Source organism: Macaca mulatta, chromosome 11, assembly GCF_049350105.2.
Source record: "Macaca mulatta isolate MMU2019108-1 chromosome 11, T2T-MMU8v2.0, whole genome shotgun sequence".
NCBI lineage: Eukaryota > Metazoa > Chordata > Mammalia > Primates > Cercopithecidae > Macaca > Macaca mulatta.
In genome coordinates, this window is record NC_133416.1 from 64,463,499 (window position 1) to 64,479,698 (window position 16,200).

General features: G+C 43.1%; 1 protein-coding gene across 50 annotated transcripts in view; it reads right to left on the minus strand.

Annotated features, from left to right (window-relative positions):
* The window catches only part of R3HDM2 (R3H domain containing 2), a 182,398-nt gene that overhangs the window by 49,083 nt on the left and 117,115 nt on the right, over positions 1 to 16,200 (minus strand). For 26 of the 50 annotated variants that reach the window (XM_077954619.1, XM_077954604.1, XM_077954597.1 and 23 more), the window contains 4 exons: positions 10,781 to 10,980; positions 6,124 to 6,147; positions 3,656 to 3,697; positions 337 to 423 (listed from right to left, as the gene is read on the minus strand). In XM_077954619.1, coding sequence (XP_077810745.1) covers positions 337 to 423; positions 3,656 to 3,697; positions 6,124 to 6,147; positions 10,781 to 10,945 — 318 coding nt within the window. In that variant the 5' untranslated portion in view covers positions 10,946 to 10,980. The remainder of the gene's footprint in view (positions 1 to 336; positions 424 to 3,655; positions 3,698 to 6,123; positions 6,148 to 10,780; positions 10,981 to 16,200) is intronic. The other 24 variants (XM_077954621.1, XM_077954610.1, XM_077954618.1 and 21 more) reach the window with 1 other exon arrangement.

The window sequence follows — 16,200 nt, forward strand, 5'->3', positions numbered from 1 at the left end:
AAGAAAATAAGATCTAGCTCTGGATCTTCTTGTCTGCATCATCCTAGGTGGTCAAGATATGAAGTCCTATACTTCATGCTGTCAGCTATGCTGGGGTTATTTTCTTTTTTCTTTTTTAGGGTTCCCCTCCTCCCTGGCACAGATCTGTCAGCACTGCCACTGCCACTGGAACCCGCAGCTGGGAGGAGAGACCATGCCCTGTTTTAGTACAACAGCTTTGTTCTGAAGTACCTTCTACCCTGATTTTCAAGTCTGATGTTGCTGTGATTGCTGTACTACATTTTACCAAAAAACTGCCAAGCGCAAAAGCCACACTTACTCCTGCAAATGACCTACCTGGGTTTCTAATGGTCCATCAGCAAATGGGGTGGAGGACTCCTCACACACTGCCAGGCTGCGCACCAACTTTAGCTTGGAATTAGACTGAAAAAAACAATTTTCAGTTTTTTTTTTTATATATATCTTATATCTTTCTTCCCTTGGTGAATATTCAGAAAGCTTTTGGCTGAATGAAAAGTGTCCTCTTTGGCTCTGTTACTTGCTGTTTCCATTAAACAAGGGATGGGTCCTACTCACCAGTTCCTGATTCACTTGAAAGATACTTCTCTTGCTTACAACAGTAGACATGTACAAACTGGCTATGTGGACAGATGGTCGGAAACCATTTCACTTAGCCCTCTTCTCTCTTCAGCCCCGTACTCTAATTTCAGTCTCAGAACTTTATGCAAATACACATCAACATAGCATAGTAGAAACACAATGGGGCTGAGAGCCAAAAGTCCTAGCTTCAACTCCTGGTTTTGTACTTACAAGCTATGAGACCCTGAGCAAATTACCTTACCTCTCCAGGTCTCTGTTTTTCCTCAGGAAAATGGCGATAAATACCTAAAATTATCTAAAAACCTGTTGTGAGAATTAGATAATATATAGTATGTAAATATACATATCATTAAATAGTGCTTAGCATACAGTAGACAATAAATGCTAAATGACTCTAAACCTGAGATGCCAAGGGTATGGAAAGAAGTGTCTAAGAAAAGAGTAAGAGAAAGACAGGCCAAGCATGGTGGCTCACACCTGTAAACCTGGCATTTCGGAAGGCCGAGGTAGGAGGACCACTTAAGGCCAGGAGGTCACAGTCTGGGCAACATAGTGAGACCCTATCTCTAAAAAATTTTTTTTTAAAAATTGGCCGGGCGCAGTGGCTCATGCCTGTAATCCCAGCACTTTGGGAGGCCGAGGCGAGCGGATCACGATGTCAGGAGATCGAGACCATCCTGGCGAACACGGTGAAACCCTGTCTCTACTAAAAATACAAAAAAATTAGCCGGGTGTGGTGGCAGACACCTGTAGTCCCAGCTGCTCGGGAGGCTGAGGCAGGAGAATGGCTTGAGCCCAGGAGGCGGAGGTTGCAGTGAGCTGAGATTGCGCCACTGCACTCCAGCCTGGGCGACAGAGCAAGACTCCGTCTCAAAAAAAAAAAAAAAAAAAATTAGCTGGCTATGGTGGCACATGACTGTGGTCCCAGCTACTCGGGAGGCTGAGGTGGGAGCACTGCTTGAGCCTGGGAGGTTGAGGCTGCAGTGAGCTGTGATCATGGCACTGCACTCCCACCTGGGCAATAGAGTGAGACCCTATCTCAAAAAACCAAAAAAAAAACAAACAAAAAAAAGATAGATAAAACTTTATTAATACTTGGGATTTAATGCAATAAAACCTAATTTGCCCGCTTTACTTCTGCTAGCTGGTGAATCCCAAAAATATCAGAAATCCACTATGCAAATCATTTCTCTCCTAGTGACCCACCCAAAGCTAAAAACTGTAGGGTGACTCATCAGAAATCTACCTATAAACATTTACTGAGACTCAATACACAATAAAACCAAGGATTACAATAAACACCAAAGCACAAGACATGACAGGTATGCTCCAGGTAGTGCAGTACAGAGGAAAGAACTTGTGAGCCTGAAGAATTAACTTCATGCCTAATTCTGCCACTTGCTACTGAATGCACTTTGTTAAGCCACTCAATCCCTATAGCCCAAGTTTCCTCATCTGTAAAATGGAGATAATAGCTGTCTTACTTATCCCAAAAAATTTGAGAGGAACTAAAGTAGCAGTAAGTAACCTCTGTTTTGAACTTTAACATCAAGCGCATCACTATGGATCAGGCCACGCAAGACAAGCCACAGAGCCAATTTTTAGTTCTTGGCCTTCTTCAAACTCAAGTCACACAGTAGCTGAGCCACTCTCCAAATTCTATCATTATTTTTTTGGAGGAACAGAGTAGCCAACCTTAATTATTACTTTTGGAGGCAATTCTTCCCAATGCAAGAAAAATTTAATACTTTACTGCTTCCCAGCTAAATTAGAAACCTATCACATACTAACACATGTAGTCTTCCCTGATAACTCTGCTTAAAATAATCTGTGAGGTGCTAATTGTATCATGTAATGATTAAAAGCAAAATCCTCTTCCTGCCCCTAAAAGTGAAACATTAAGTTACCTGGGTACAGTGGCTCATGCCTGTAATCCTGGCACTTTGTGAGGCCAAGACAGGTGGATCGCTTCTGAAAGCCCAGGAGTTCAAGAACAGCCTGGGTGACATGGCAAAATCCCATCTCTACTAAAAACACAAAAATTAGCCTGGCATAGTGGTGTGTGCCTGTAAGCCCAGCTACTTGGGAGGCTGAGGCATGAGAATCACTTGAACAAGGAAGGCGGAGGTTGTAGTGAGCCGAGATCGCACCACTGCACTCCAGCTACAGAGTGAGACTCCATCTCAAAAAAAAAGAAAAATAGCCAGGCATGGTGGCTCATGCCTGTAATCCGAGCACTTTGTGGGGCTGAAGCGGGTGGATCACCTGAGGTTGAGAGTTCGAAGCTGGGCGTGGTGGCTCATGCCTGTAATCCCAGTACTTTGGGAGGCTGAGGTAGGCGGATCACTTGAGGTCAGGAGCTCCAAACCAGCCTGACCAACATGGTGAAACCCCGTTTCTACTAAAAATACAAAATTAGCCGGGCATGCTGATGCATGCCTATAAGCTCAGCTACTTGGGAGGTTGAGGCAGGAGAATCGCTTGAACCCGGGAGGCGGAAGTTGCAGTGAGCCAAGATTGCGCCATTGCACTCAAGCCTGGGCAACAGAGCAAAAAACTCCAAAAAAAAAAAAAAGTAAAACATTAGCAGGAAAAAAAAAAAGCCTGTATTTTTAGGATATCCAAAAATGTTGAGTCATTTTTCTTAGTGGGCAGGATTTAATCTTAAAGAAAATTTACAAGTGAAAAAAAAAAAGGAAGGGTTTGTAAGACTCATATAAGCAGCCATTCTCCTAGAGAAGCTAGGAGTGAGCAGAGAAACTGGTATTTCAGCACAACTAGTATCCAGTTGTTTCAGGCTCTGTGGAAGGCTCCAGCTGGGCAGCCTTTCAGGCATCAAATGTGTATACACCTATGTATGCATACAGTTTCCATTAGAGGTGTGTATGTGTAGGTGTACATGTGTGTATTATGCAGGTTCACAATTGGGGTACAGAGTACAGGTGAGAAAACTCTGCCTACATAATCTGAACAAACTAGATAGTCATGACAAGTCCACTTGTGAAATGTATTACTAATAACATTAGAAAAGAAGCTACAGAGGAAGGGCTCTCACCTTGGCTCTTTTCCTGGCATGACCATGGTTAGATGTCCGCCTCTGTTAGAAGGGAATTGGAAAATATTAAAGGTGGAAGAAAATCAACATGTAAGTTAAAAACAACACATGTTTAGAAAGAAAAAGCACTAACTGTAAAAACCATTACAACAACAGCCAAACCATGATGAAGACTAATTGATGTGAGTTTCTCCCTACAACCTACAACTCTAGCAACTGTGACTGGAAAGGGACTACAGGCCATCTACAGTCAAATCACCATTCACCATTAAGTAAGAGAATCAGAAGATGGTCAGATGTGGTGGCTCATGCCTGTAACCCCAGCACTTCAGGAGGCCGAGGCAGGCGGATCCCTTGAGCTCAGGAGTTTGAGACCAGCCTGGGCAACAAGGCAAAATCCCATCTCTATAAAAAAAGAAAAGAAAAAAGAAAGAAAAAAAGAAAAGGAAAAAGAAAAAAATTATCCATGTGTGGTGGCATGCACCCGGGAGTCTGAGGTGGCAGGATGGCTTAAGTCTGGGAAGCAGAGGTTGCAGTGAGCTGAGATCATGCTATTGCACCCCAGCCTGGGTGACAAGAGCCAAACCCTATCTCAAAAACAAAACAAAACAAAAACCATTAAAAAAAAAAAAAAGTTGGAAGACACTGATTTTGTTGGCCTATTTCACAGACTGACAAAAGCTACTTTTGGACAAACCATGGTATCCTGTCCTATTTAGGATGCTTCTGGAAATGTCCCTACCACAGCATGAAAGAGTGTTTTTTCCCCCAAGCCTGTTCACAGAAGCCTATTTAACCCATAATGGATATGAAATATGGCCCCTAACCATCAATTATAATAACATCTTTATAGGACAACACACACATTCATTGTTCCAACTTGGGATACCCAAAATATCTGTTCCTATAGCTGCAAAAATGCAATGAAGAGTCTTCTTCCCAAATGCCTCCCTCCCTGAGTATCAGGATACAAAGAAGGGAGCATAAAAGACAGGGATAAGACCTTCAGAGCAAAGGGGAGAGAGTGGATAAGGGGCAGGACAGAAACTGAGGAAGATAAAGAATGAAGGTATAAGGTGGGATAAGGAAGGAACAGCCAATTAATAAGATTTGTAAACATCTGAGAAGTCAAAATGGGGGCTTTTGGGAAGAGGTTGGGTAGGGTTATATATGGGGATGAGGCACTTAGGAGTTCTGAGATGTTTGGAATGGAACTCCAATGGGATGTAGAGGGAACTGAGGCAGGAGGATAGGGGAGGGGAAACAAGTCAGAGACAGAGTACCAGCATTGCCTTGGGTGGGTGAGGATTTCTCTTTCTTGGTCTTCTTCACTAGTTAGCAAATAACATGGCCACAATGCAAAATGGAGAACTGAGAAGGTGGATGGAAAGAAAAAGAAATGATGGTGGATCTGGCTCAGTGGTAAGATCTGTTGCAGTAAGGGAAGATTCATAGTCCAGAAGTATGAAGCAGTATTTGTCACTACTTTTTCAAACAGGCAATACATACACATGGCACAAACATTCAAAAGGCACAATGGGAGTATATATAGAACAGTAAGTCTCCTTTTACAATTGTAGCTGAGACAATTGTAATTGTCCCCCAGATACTTGGTTCTCTCCTAAATGGTCAACCAGTATTGAAGTTCTTTTGGATATATCCAGGAATATTTTATGCATATATAAGCTTAGTATATGTGTACACACAGGTTTTTAAAAAATCAAATATATTGGCTGGGGGCAGTGGCTCAAGCCTGTAATCCCAGCACTTTGGGAGGCCGAGGTGGGCAATCACCTGAAGTCAGGAGTTCAAGGCCAGCCTGGCCAACATGGCGAAACCCTGTCTCTACTAAAAAAATACCAAAATTAGCCAGGCGTGGTGGTGGGCACCTGTAATCCCAGCTACTTGGGAGGCTGAGGCAGGAAAATTATTTGAACTTGGGAGGCGGAGTTGCAGTGAGCTGAGATTGCACCACTGCACTCCAGCCTGAGTGACGGAGAAAGGCTCCGTTTCAAAAAATAAAAATAAAAATAAATACATTGTACATACTACTGTGAACCTTGCTTTTAAACTTTTTTTCATGAGTATCATTCTATAGAAGATCTACCCCATTTTTAATGGCTATATAGTATTCCACTGTATAGCTATACCATAACTTATTTTACCAGTCTCTAATGTTTCACCATTTAGGACGTTTCTGACCTTTTGTTAGTATAAACAACGACCATATCATTGAATACATATGTAAATATAGTATATCTGTAGTCCATTTAAAAGTTTTTTATGAAGTATTCCTAAATTGCCCCTCAAAGTGGTTGTACCAATTTAGACTGTTACCAACAATATATGAATGAATCTGCTTATTTCCCAGAATGGATAGTTTTAACAGCCAAACATATATTAAAAGCCTAATATACACCGTGTTATCATGCTAGCTACTGGAGGATATGGAGATAAAAGGCACAAACCTTGTCAAAAAGGAACTCATAATCCTGTTGGAGAAGACAGACAAACAGACAATTACAATACAGTACATTAAGTGTACTAGAGAGGTACTCATGGAGTGCTACAGGAGCACACAGCAGAAGCATCTGACTCAGACCTAGCAACCCATAGATTCATACATTTATAGATATTGAATGCCTGCTATGTGCCTGCGTTGGCCTTAGAGATACAATGGTGAGCCAAAACTGACCTAATCCTGGGCCTCGTAGTGCTTATAGTTCTGTAAGGAAGACAGACATTGATCAAAGAATTATACTATATAGACCTACAATAGGTTTTCAAAGGCTTCCTAGAGAAAGACATCATCTAGATTGAGTTTTGAAGGATAAATAGGCATTAGACAGATGTTGGTAGGAGTGGGAATTGGAGGAGGTCAGGATAAGAATATTAAGGTGGGCATTCTAGGCAGAGAAAGCATGTACAAAAGCATGCTTTTCCCAAACTTTCAGCTCCTATTTATAACAGGGACCAAGGAATCAGATAATGCTGATGCACTGGATATCAGAGGTGATGGCTGACAGGCAAGAGACTAGGTCACAATATACCATGCTGAGAAACACTGGACTTGGCTTAAGGCAGTAAGACACATAGAATGTTTAATGCAGTAAGACACATAGAGTTAACACAGGCATAGAGTTAACACAGTTCTTTATTTCACAACCACCTTTCTAAAACAATATGGTACATTTATCAAAAGGGATTACAAGTTTAAAGGCAGAAAGCCCAACTAAGAGGCCTTACCAAGTTGGCTTTTTTTTTTTTTTTTGAGATGGAGTCTCGCTCTGTTGCCAGGCTGGAGTGCAGTGGTGCGATCTCGGCTCACTGCAACCTCCACCTCCTGGGTTCAAGCGATTCTCTTGCCTCTGCCTCCTGAGTAGCTGGGACTACAGGCACGCATCACCACACCCAGCTAATTTTTTTGTATTTTTAGTAGAGACGGGATTTCACCATCTTGGCCAGGATGGTCTCGATCTCTTGACCTTGTGATCCACTCACCTCAGCCTCCGAAAGTGCTGGGATTACAGGCATGAGCCATCGCGCCTGGCCTCCAAGTTGGCTACAGGACATTCCTGGCTGGGCTTGGGTAATCCCAGCACTTTAGGAGGCTGAGGGTGGGTGGATCACCTGAGGTCAGGATATTGAGACCAGCCTGGCTGACATGGTGAAACCCCACTTCTACTAAAAATACAAAAATTAGCCGGGCATAGTGGCACGCACCTGTAGTCCCACCTACTTGGGAGGCTGAGACAGGAGAATCACTTGAACCTGGGAGGCAGATGTTGCAGTGAGCCAAGATCACGCCACTGTGCTCCAGCCTGGGTGACAGAGCGAGACTCCATCTCAAAAAAAAAAAAAAGGACACAGGACCTAAGTTCAGTATGTGTTGAGGACTTGCCCATTCTAAACAGAATCTCCGAACCTGCAATTTATAGCATTGTTTCCATGCAAAAGATGTTCTGAGTTTCACTTGCTGATCCCAAGGATATATCTCATACATTATATATCATGAGCGTCCCTTTTCCCCAAGCTTTTCAGCTCCAATTCATAACAGGGACTTCTTTGAAAGGACCACTTAGGTTCTTGGGGAGACTTCCAGGGTGTAAAACCAGGGAAGACTAGAGGAGAAGCAGAAATGCTTTTTCTTTTTTTTTTTTTGGTTTTTTGAGATGGGGTCTTGCTCTGTCACCCAGGCTGGAGTGCAGTGGTGCAATTTTAGGCTACTGCAACCTCCACCTCCCAGGGGTTCAAGTGATTCTCCTGCCTCAGCTTCCTGAGTAGCTGGGATTACAGGCATGCGCCACCAGGCCCAGCTAATTTTTGCATTTTTAGTAGAGATGGGGTTTCGCCATGTTGGCCTCGAACTCCTGACCTCAAGTGATCCACCAAGCTGGTCTCGAACTCCTGACCTCAAGTGATCCGGCTAGGTCTCCTAAAGTGCTGGGATTATAGGCATGAGCCACTGCACCCGGCCATGCTCTTTTTTTTTTTTTTTTTTGAGACAGGGTCTCACTCTGTCACCCAGGCTGGAGTGCAGTGGTACAATCTTGACTCACTGCAACCTCCACCTCCCGGGTTCAAGCAATTCTCCTGCTTTAGCCTCCCAAGTAGCTGGGATTACAGGGACACGCCACATGCCCGGCTCAGAAGCAGAATTTTTAGTGCTGATGAAGGTGTAAATGGTATGTTGGGAAATGGATAGAGAGTAGAGCGCTTCTTAAGGTACTGTTCCATAGGATCCAGGGAGGCTGACAAGACGGCACTTTGCAAAAGGAACATGAGCTCCAGTAGATGGCAGCAGCAGCCCCACCTGCTCTACCAGCAGCAAAAGGAGTCAAGTCCGAGAGGAGGCAGGTCCCCTTCCAAACCCTGACAGGTTGTATTTGTATTTCCAGGTGAAGACTTTTTTTTTTTTTTCCTTTTGGGTGGGGGTGGGGTGGGGTGGGACGGAGTCTCACTCTGTCACCCAGGCTGGAGTGCAGTGGAGTGATCTTGGCTGTGACCTCCACCTCCTGGGTTCAAGCAATTCTCCTGCCTCAGCCTCCCGAGTAGCTGGGACTACAGGTACATGCCACCAGGCCCAGCTAATTTTTTGTATTTTTAGGAGAGACAGGATTTCACCATGTTGGCCAGGCTGATCTCGAACTCCTGACCTCAAATGATCTGCCCACCTTGGCCTCCCAAAGTGCTGGGATTATAGGCACGAACCACTGCGCCTGGCCTGAAGACATTTTTAAACTAAGTGAGTATCCATAAAGCATATAAAATCTATAGATGGGGCCAGGTGCAGTAGCTCACGCCTGCAATCCCAGCACTTTGGGAAGCCAAGGCAGGCAGATCACCTGAGGTCAGGAGTTCAAGACCAGCCTGGCCAACATGGTAAAACCCCACCTCTACTAAAAATACAAAAAATTAGCCGGGCATGGTCGTGGGTGCCTGTAATTCCAACTACCCTGGAGGCTGAGGCAGGAGAATTGCTTGAACCCAGGAGGCGGAGGTTGCAGTGAGCCAAGATTGTGCCATCGCACTCCAGCTTGGGCAATAAGAGTGAAACTCAGCCTCAAAAAAAAAAAAAAAAAACCTATAGATGTCCCTTCTTTTCTGCCTAGCTTCAAGTACACAAAACAGAAATTCAGAACACCATTTATAATTGTGTCCTAAGAATAGAATAACTTAGACCCAAAAGTTCATTTAATTATTATCTTTCATGTAACATGACAGCACATAATGAAACATTCATCACTTATCTGTACTGAATATTTAAAATTCATTATTTGTATCAGTGGAGGCTGGAAGTACAGCTGGAACAGTGGCAGACTGTCTCCACAAACTCTGGTAGAATTGGTAGGGAATGACAACTCACATGTAATAATGGAAAGAAAAACAGCCAGAGCAGAGACTGGTGAATTGTAAGAGGAAAAACAGTAGAAAAGCAGGCAGTTAGAGAACAAAATATCTCAGAGAGCTGTCTAATTTTAAGTCATTCCTTTATATTATTGCTGTTTTAATCTTTAAAGAAGACAAGCCTTATGTGAATTGAATTGTCTAGAAAAATTATGCTTCAAGTTTCCAGATCCTCTAAAATGTTGTTGTTCCTGTGTTTTAATCTAACTTCTTGCTAGTGTTAATTGTCTCTCGACTTATAATAAAATCAGTTTTCACCCCTGGGCACGAAGGAAAGGATTTATTGGGCTTGGGTAACAGAAGAAACCAGCAGTGACCACAGAGGAAGGGCTCTAACAGGTCGATGAGAGGAGGCTCAGAGTTTGGGCTGGCCAGGCAGAAACCAAAAAAGAACCCCGTGAGGAAGTTTGGCTAACTATCTACTACTATCATTTCTGTACTACAGTATGAATTTGGATGAAAAACAACATGGCCAACAAAGAGTGAAATTCCTTTTACTCACATTTACCAAGTGGCAAGCTCAGAGGCTATTTCTGACCCAGAAAAATGCTGACTGCTTTAACACAACCAGGATATGAATTTAACACTGTGTGTAAAGCCAGGAAGCTCAAGTTTTAAGAGTTTATTGTATGAGTCATTTTATGACTTGTTAAATATGTATTTGTATACAGTTTATTTTTTGGTAATAAAAAAAGTCAAAATGCAGCAAGAACCAGTGAACTCAGGCCCAAATAGATTAGGAATTTTACTGTCCTTTTTAGACTTCATTGTGGACTACATGACAAAAATGGAAGATTTTATTTTGAGAGCTGAAGCTGGAGTTTTTAAAGAGAATCAAGTGTTTTTAAAAGTGACTGATTCTTACACATTTCCACTTTTATTCAGATATAAAGAATGTTGGCTGGGCACAGTGGCTCACACCTACAATCCCAGCATTTTGAGAGGCAAAGACAGGAGAATCATTTGAGGCCAGGAGTTTGAGACCAGCCTGGGCAACATAGAGAGACCTTGTCTCTACAAAGAAATTTTTTTATATTAGCTGGATGTGGTTGCACACGCCTGTAGTCCCAGCTACTTGGGAGGCTGAGGTAGGAGGATCTCTTGAGTGCAGTGAGCCCTAATTGTGCCACTGCACTCCAGGCTGGGTAACAGAGCTGGGTAACCCTGTCTCTAAAGGAAAAAAAAAAAGTGTGCATATAATGCACTTCCAATCTTTACCTGTGTCTCCTGACGCAAACTGGTATCTTCACATTCTTTCTCAATTTCTTCCTTACTTGGAGTCTTAGATATAAACTTGTTTTTGTTTACAGATTCTTCCACCAGTTTTTTTTCTGATTCTTTCATTATTTCCAGGGTCTCTTGAGTAGTGTTACTGTTAGACATGTTCTTCAATAGAATACAGTGGCCTCTATGGACTCCTAAAGAAACATCAAATGCATTAAGCAGGAGGTATGTATCCATACTTAACAAATACACAGGACTTATATTTCACATGGGTACATTTTTTTCCAGTAGCCTTCCTATAACCCAGAGAAGAGTTATTTAATAAATGCTGTCCCTGCGTTCATTTCTTTAAAAAAAAAACAAAAAACAAAAAAACCTTTATTGAGGTAAAATTGACATAAACTGCATATATTTAAAATGTATAATTTTATATTATGACACATGCATTCACCTGTAAAACCATCACCCCAATCAAGACAGTGAGCACATTCATCATGCCCTAAAGGTTCCTCATGTCCCTTTGTAATCTCTTCCTCTCTTCCCACTACCCCCAGCCAACTACTGATCTGTTCTGACACTACAGATTAGTCTGCATTTTCTAGAATTTTGTATAAATGGAATCAATCACACTGTCTGGACTCTTTTACTCAACATAATTATTTTGAGATTCACCAGGATTCAGTTCTAAAGTAGTATGAGCCCTCTTGACACTTTATTTTCTCCCCTTGTTCCCTACAGAAATTTGCTCACATTTCTGGCTCAGTCACTTCACCCATTAGATTCTCTCCAGCAAGAAGAAAATTATAAAGCTCTATTGACTACTAGAAAGGAATATTCTCCTTTCCCAAGGAAGAACTTTCACAGCTACCACAAACCCACAACACTGTTACCAACTTCAAGCTATTCTCCCTTCAAAAAGAAGTAAAATCAGACAAAGCTTAAATGGTTATAGAATATATAAAATCCTACAAATATATATATATTTTTAGATGGAGTCTCACTCTGTCACCCAGGCTGGGGTGCAGTGTCACAATCATAGCTCACTGCAACCTTGAACTTCTGGGCTCAAGCAATGTTCTCACCTCTGCCTCCCAAGTAACTAGGAATACAGGCATATGCCCGGCTAAATTTTTTTTTTTTTTTTTTTGAGACGTAGTCTCGCTCTGTCGCCCAGGCTGGAGTGCAGTGGCACGATCTTGGCTCACTGCAAGCTCTGCCTCCCGGGTTCATGCCATTCTCCTGCCTCAGCCTCCTGAGTAGCTAGGACTACAGGTGCCTGCCACCACGCCCGGATGATTTTTTTCTATTTTTTAGTAGAGATGGGGTTTCACCGTGTTAGCCAAGATGGTCTCGACCTCCTGACCTCATGATCCGCCCACCTCGGCCTCCCAAAGTGCTGGGTTTACAGGCTTGAGCCACTGCACCCGGCAGGCCGGCTCATTTTTGAGATTTTTTTGGGAGAGATGGAGTCTTGGTATGTTGCCCAAATTGGTCTTGAACTCCTGGACTCAAGTGATCCTCCCACTTCGGCCTCCCAAAGTGTTGGGATTAGAGGCGTGAGCCATCGCACCCAGCCTTAAATTCTTTCCTTTATCTTAAGCAAGCTGAAAAAACAAGAAGAGAACTTTGTAGATATCTGTCCTTCAGAAAAATTGGGTCCCTCCCTGGAGGAAGAATCTTTACTTTGCTATACACTATTTGGGTTCAGTCAATCTACTGTCTGCCAGTGATAGAGTATCTATAGTGCAGGGACGGCTGTTTCTTTATCACTTACTATCACTACCTGGGAAATCCTGTAATGAAGCCTACACAGTTCTCCAACCACACACTAAGAAACAGAAGTTGATACTCTATACACAGATGCATGTCCTCAATTGCCCAAGTCAAACACGTTTAGCTCCAACAATAGTTTGCAGAGGTTTCTCCTTATACAGGTTACTGACTGTACTTCAACCCTAAAGACTTCTTTCCCTCCTTTACTGGTAACTCTCCCAGATGTCACATCTATTCCCAGTGAAGCCCTAGAAACAGAATTAAATAAACAGACAAATGGTTAGCAACGCTTCAAGAAAATTGTCACAACAGATATTTTTCTCTCTTTTAAATCAGTTTAAAGGGTAAGACCCAGAAGTCTTTCAAGAAGCAAAGGTAGCCACATCCTGACATAAGTTAGATGGTCTGCCAGGCTATTGCTTTGTGATTTTTTTTTTTTTTTTTTTTTTTTTTGAGATGGGATCTCACTCTGTCACCCAGGCTGGAATGCAGTGATGCGATCATAGCTCACTGCAGCCTCAAACTCCTGGGTTCAGGGAGCGGTGGCATGTGACTGTAGTTCTAGTTACTCAGAAGGCTGAGGGGGTTAGATCATTGTTTTGTTCACCTTGTGGTGGCTTTTCAGTAGCTGCCTGGAGACTTGGTTTACTTAGGTAAATTCTCTTTAGAGGGCCAGAGAGTCATTCACACAATTGCAAAGTCATATAGTTGACGGCCGGGCACAGTTGCTCACACTTGCAATCCCAGCACTTTGGGAGGCCAAGGTGGGTGGATCACCTGAGGTCAGGAGTTTGAGACTGGCCTGACCAATATGGTGAAACCTGACTCTACTAAAAATACAAAAATTAGCCTGGTGTGGTGGTGAGCCATTGCGTCTAGCCTTAAATTTTTTCCTTTATCTTAAGCAAGCTGGCTCAATTGCACTCAATTGCCTCCCAGCTATTTGGGAGACCGAGGCAGGAGAATCACTTGAACCTGGGAAGCGGAAGTCACGGTGAGCTGAGATCACACCATTGCACTCCAGCCTGGGTGACAGAGTAAGACTCTGGTTCAAAAAAAAAAAAAGTCATATAGTTGAAAGTTGAATTTAAAGACGAAAAATATTAGAAGAAACTGGCTACAAGTATTGAAAGACACTGATACAAACTTCTACTTTAGAATTATCTGCTTCAGTAACTAAAAGCTACTATAAAAACAGTTATAACCTATAGACCTTCATGGATCATTTGCTATACATGGGACTTTGTTTATGTATGTAGTATGTATGTATGTATTACCCACCCCCACAATAGGTAAATCAAGCCTCAATTCTCTTCAGTCTGAAGTACTAGTAAAACTCACCACATGCATTCTCCCTATCTCTTGGCTAGGAAACATTAATAAAGATCAAAATTGGGGGCTGTGTGTGTTGGCTCATGCCTGTAACCCCAACACTTTGGGAGGCTGAGCCAGCAGGATTGCTTGAGCCCAGGAGTTCAAGTCAACACAGTGAGACCCTGTCTCTACAAAAAAAAAAAAAAAAAAATTAGCCAGACATGGTGGTGCACACTTGTAGTTTCAGCTACTCAGGAGGCAGAGGCGGGAGGATCACTTGAGCCCAGGACGTCAAGGATGCATTGAGCCATGACTCTGCCACTACACTCCAGCCTGGGCGACAGAATAAGATCTTGTCTCTAAATAAATAAATAAATAGTGCTGGGTGCAGTGGCTCATGTCTGTAATCTTAGCAATTCAAAAGGCTGAGGTGGGAGGGTTGCTTGAGGTCAAGAGTTTGAGACCAGCCTGGGCAACATAGTGAGACCTCCTCTCTACAAAAAAAAAAAAACAAAATTAGCTGGGTGCGGTGGGGTATGCCTGTCGTCCCAGCTACTTGGGAGGCTGAGGTGGGAGGATCACTTGAGCCCAGGAGTTCAAGGGTACGGTAGGCTACAACCACACCACTACACTCCACCCTGGGTGACAAAGCAAGATCCTGTCTCTGAAAAAAAAAAAAAAAAAAAAAAAAATCAGGTGCAGTGGCTCATGCCTGTAATCCCAGCACTTTGGGAGGCTGAGGTGGGCAGATCACCCGAGGTTGGGAGTTTGAGACCAGCATGACCAATATGGAGAAACCCCATCTCTACCAAAAATATAAAATTAGCCAGGTGTGGTGGTGCATGCCTGTAATCCCAGCTACTCGGGAGGCTGAGGCTGGAGAATCACTTGAACCAGGAAGGTGGAGGTTGCGGTGAGCTGAGATTGTGCCATTGCAGTCCAGCCTGGGCAACAAGAGTGAAAAATCCGTCTCAAAAAAAAAAAATTAGTCGGGCACAGTGGCTCATGCCTGTAATCCCAGCACTTTGGGGGGCCAAGGCGGATGGATAACCTGAGGTCAGGAGTTAGAGACCAGCCTGACCAACATGGAGAAACTCCGTCTTTACTAAAAATACAAAATTAGCCGGGCATGGTGGTGCATGCCTGCAATCCCAGCTATTCGGAAGGCTGAGGCAGGAGAATCACTTGAAACTGGGAGGTGGAGGTTGCGGTGAGCCGAGATTGTGCCATTGCACTCCAGCCTGGGCAACAAGAGTAAAACTCTGTCTCAAAAAAACAAAAAATTCATTAAATAATAGTCAATACTGGAAGAGTTCTTAGATTTGACCTCCCACAATCTTCCCCTATTCCCCAAAGAAGAACTCATTTTTGTAATTTTCTGAAAGGCCTGCTAACCTCTGGGAAAACTGAAACAGGATCATTTCACTATTTATGAAATAGTCTTAATTGTTGTATAGTTGCTCCCTATTATAAATTATGAACTGCTTCAATCTTGATCCTAAATCAGTCTTAGAGACACAGAAAATTAAATTTACATCTTTTATCACGATAGGCCTTCAGTATTTTTCTCTTTTCCAAGCTTAAATAGCCTCAAATTTCTTTGTCAGAAAGAGAAGGTGATATAAAAAATTATAAAGCAGTTTTTATTTGTTTTTTGGTTTTGTTTTTGAGACAGGGTCTCACTCTGTCACCCAGGCTGCAGTGTCATGATCATGGCCCGACCTCGACCTCCCTGGGCTCAGGTGATCCTCCTATCTCAGCCTCCCAAGTAGCTGGGACTACAGGTATGGGCCACCATGCCTGGCTAATTTTTCTATTTCTTTTCTTTTTTTATTTTTTTGAGATGGAGTCTTGCTCTGTCACTCAGGTTGGAATGCAGTGGCAATCTCACTCACTGCAACTTCTGCCTCCCAGTTTCAAGTGATTCTCCTGCCTCATCCTCCCAAGTAGCTGGGATTGCATGCGACTGCTTCCACACCCAGCTAATTTTTGTATTTTTAGTAGAGACGGGGTTTCACCATGTTGGCCAGGCTGGTCTCGAACTCATGACCTCAGGTGATCCACCCACCTCAGCCTCTCAGAGTGCTGGGATTACAGGTGTGAGCCACTGTACCCAGCCTGATTTTTCTATTACTTTTAGAGATAGGGTTTTGCCATGTTGCCCAGGCTGGTCTCAAACTCCTGAGCTCAAGTGATCCACCTGCCTTGGCCTCCCAAAGTGCTAGGATTACAGACCTGAGCCACCGTGCAAGGCACAGCAGTGGTTTGTTTCTTTTTCAAGGATGGGCCTTAATTACCAAATGGGTATAATTCGTCAAATCAAAATG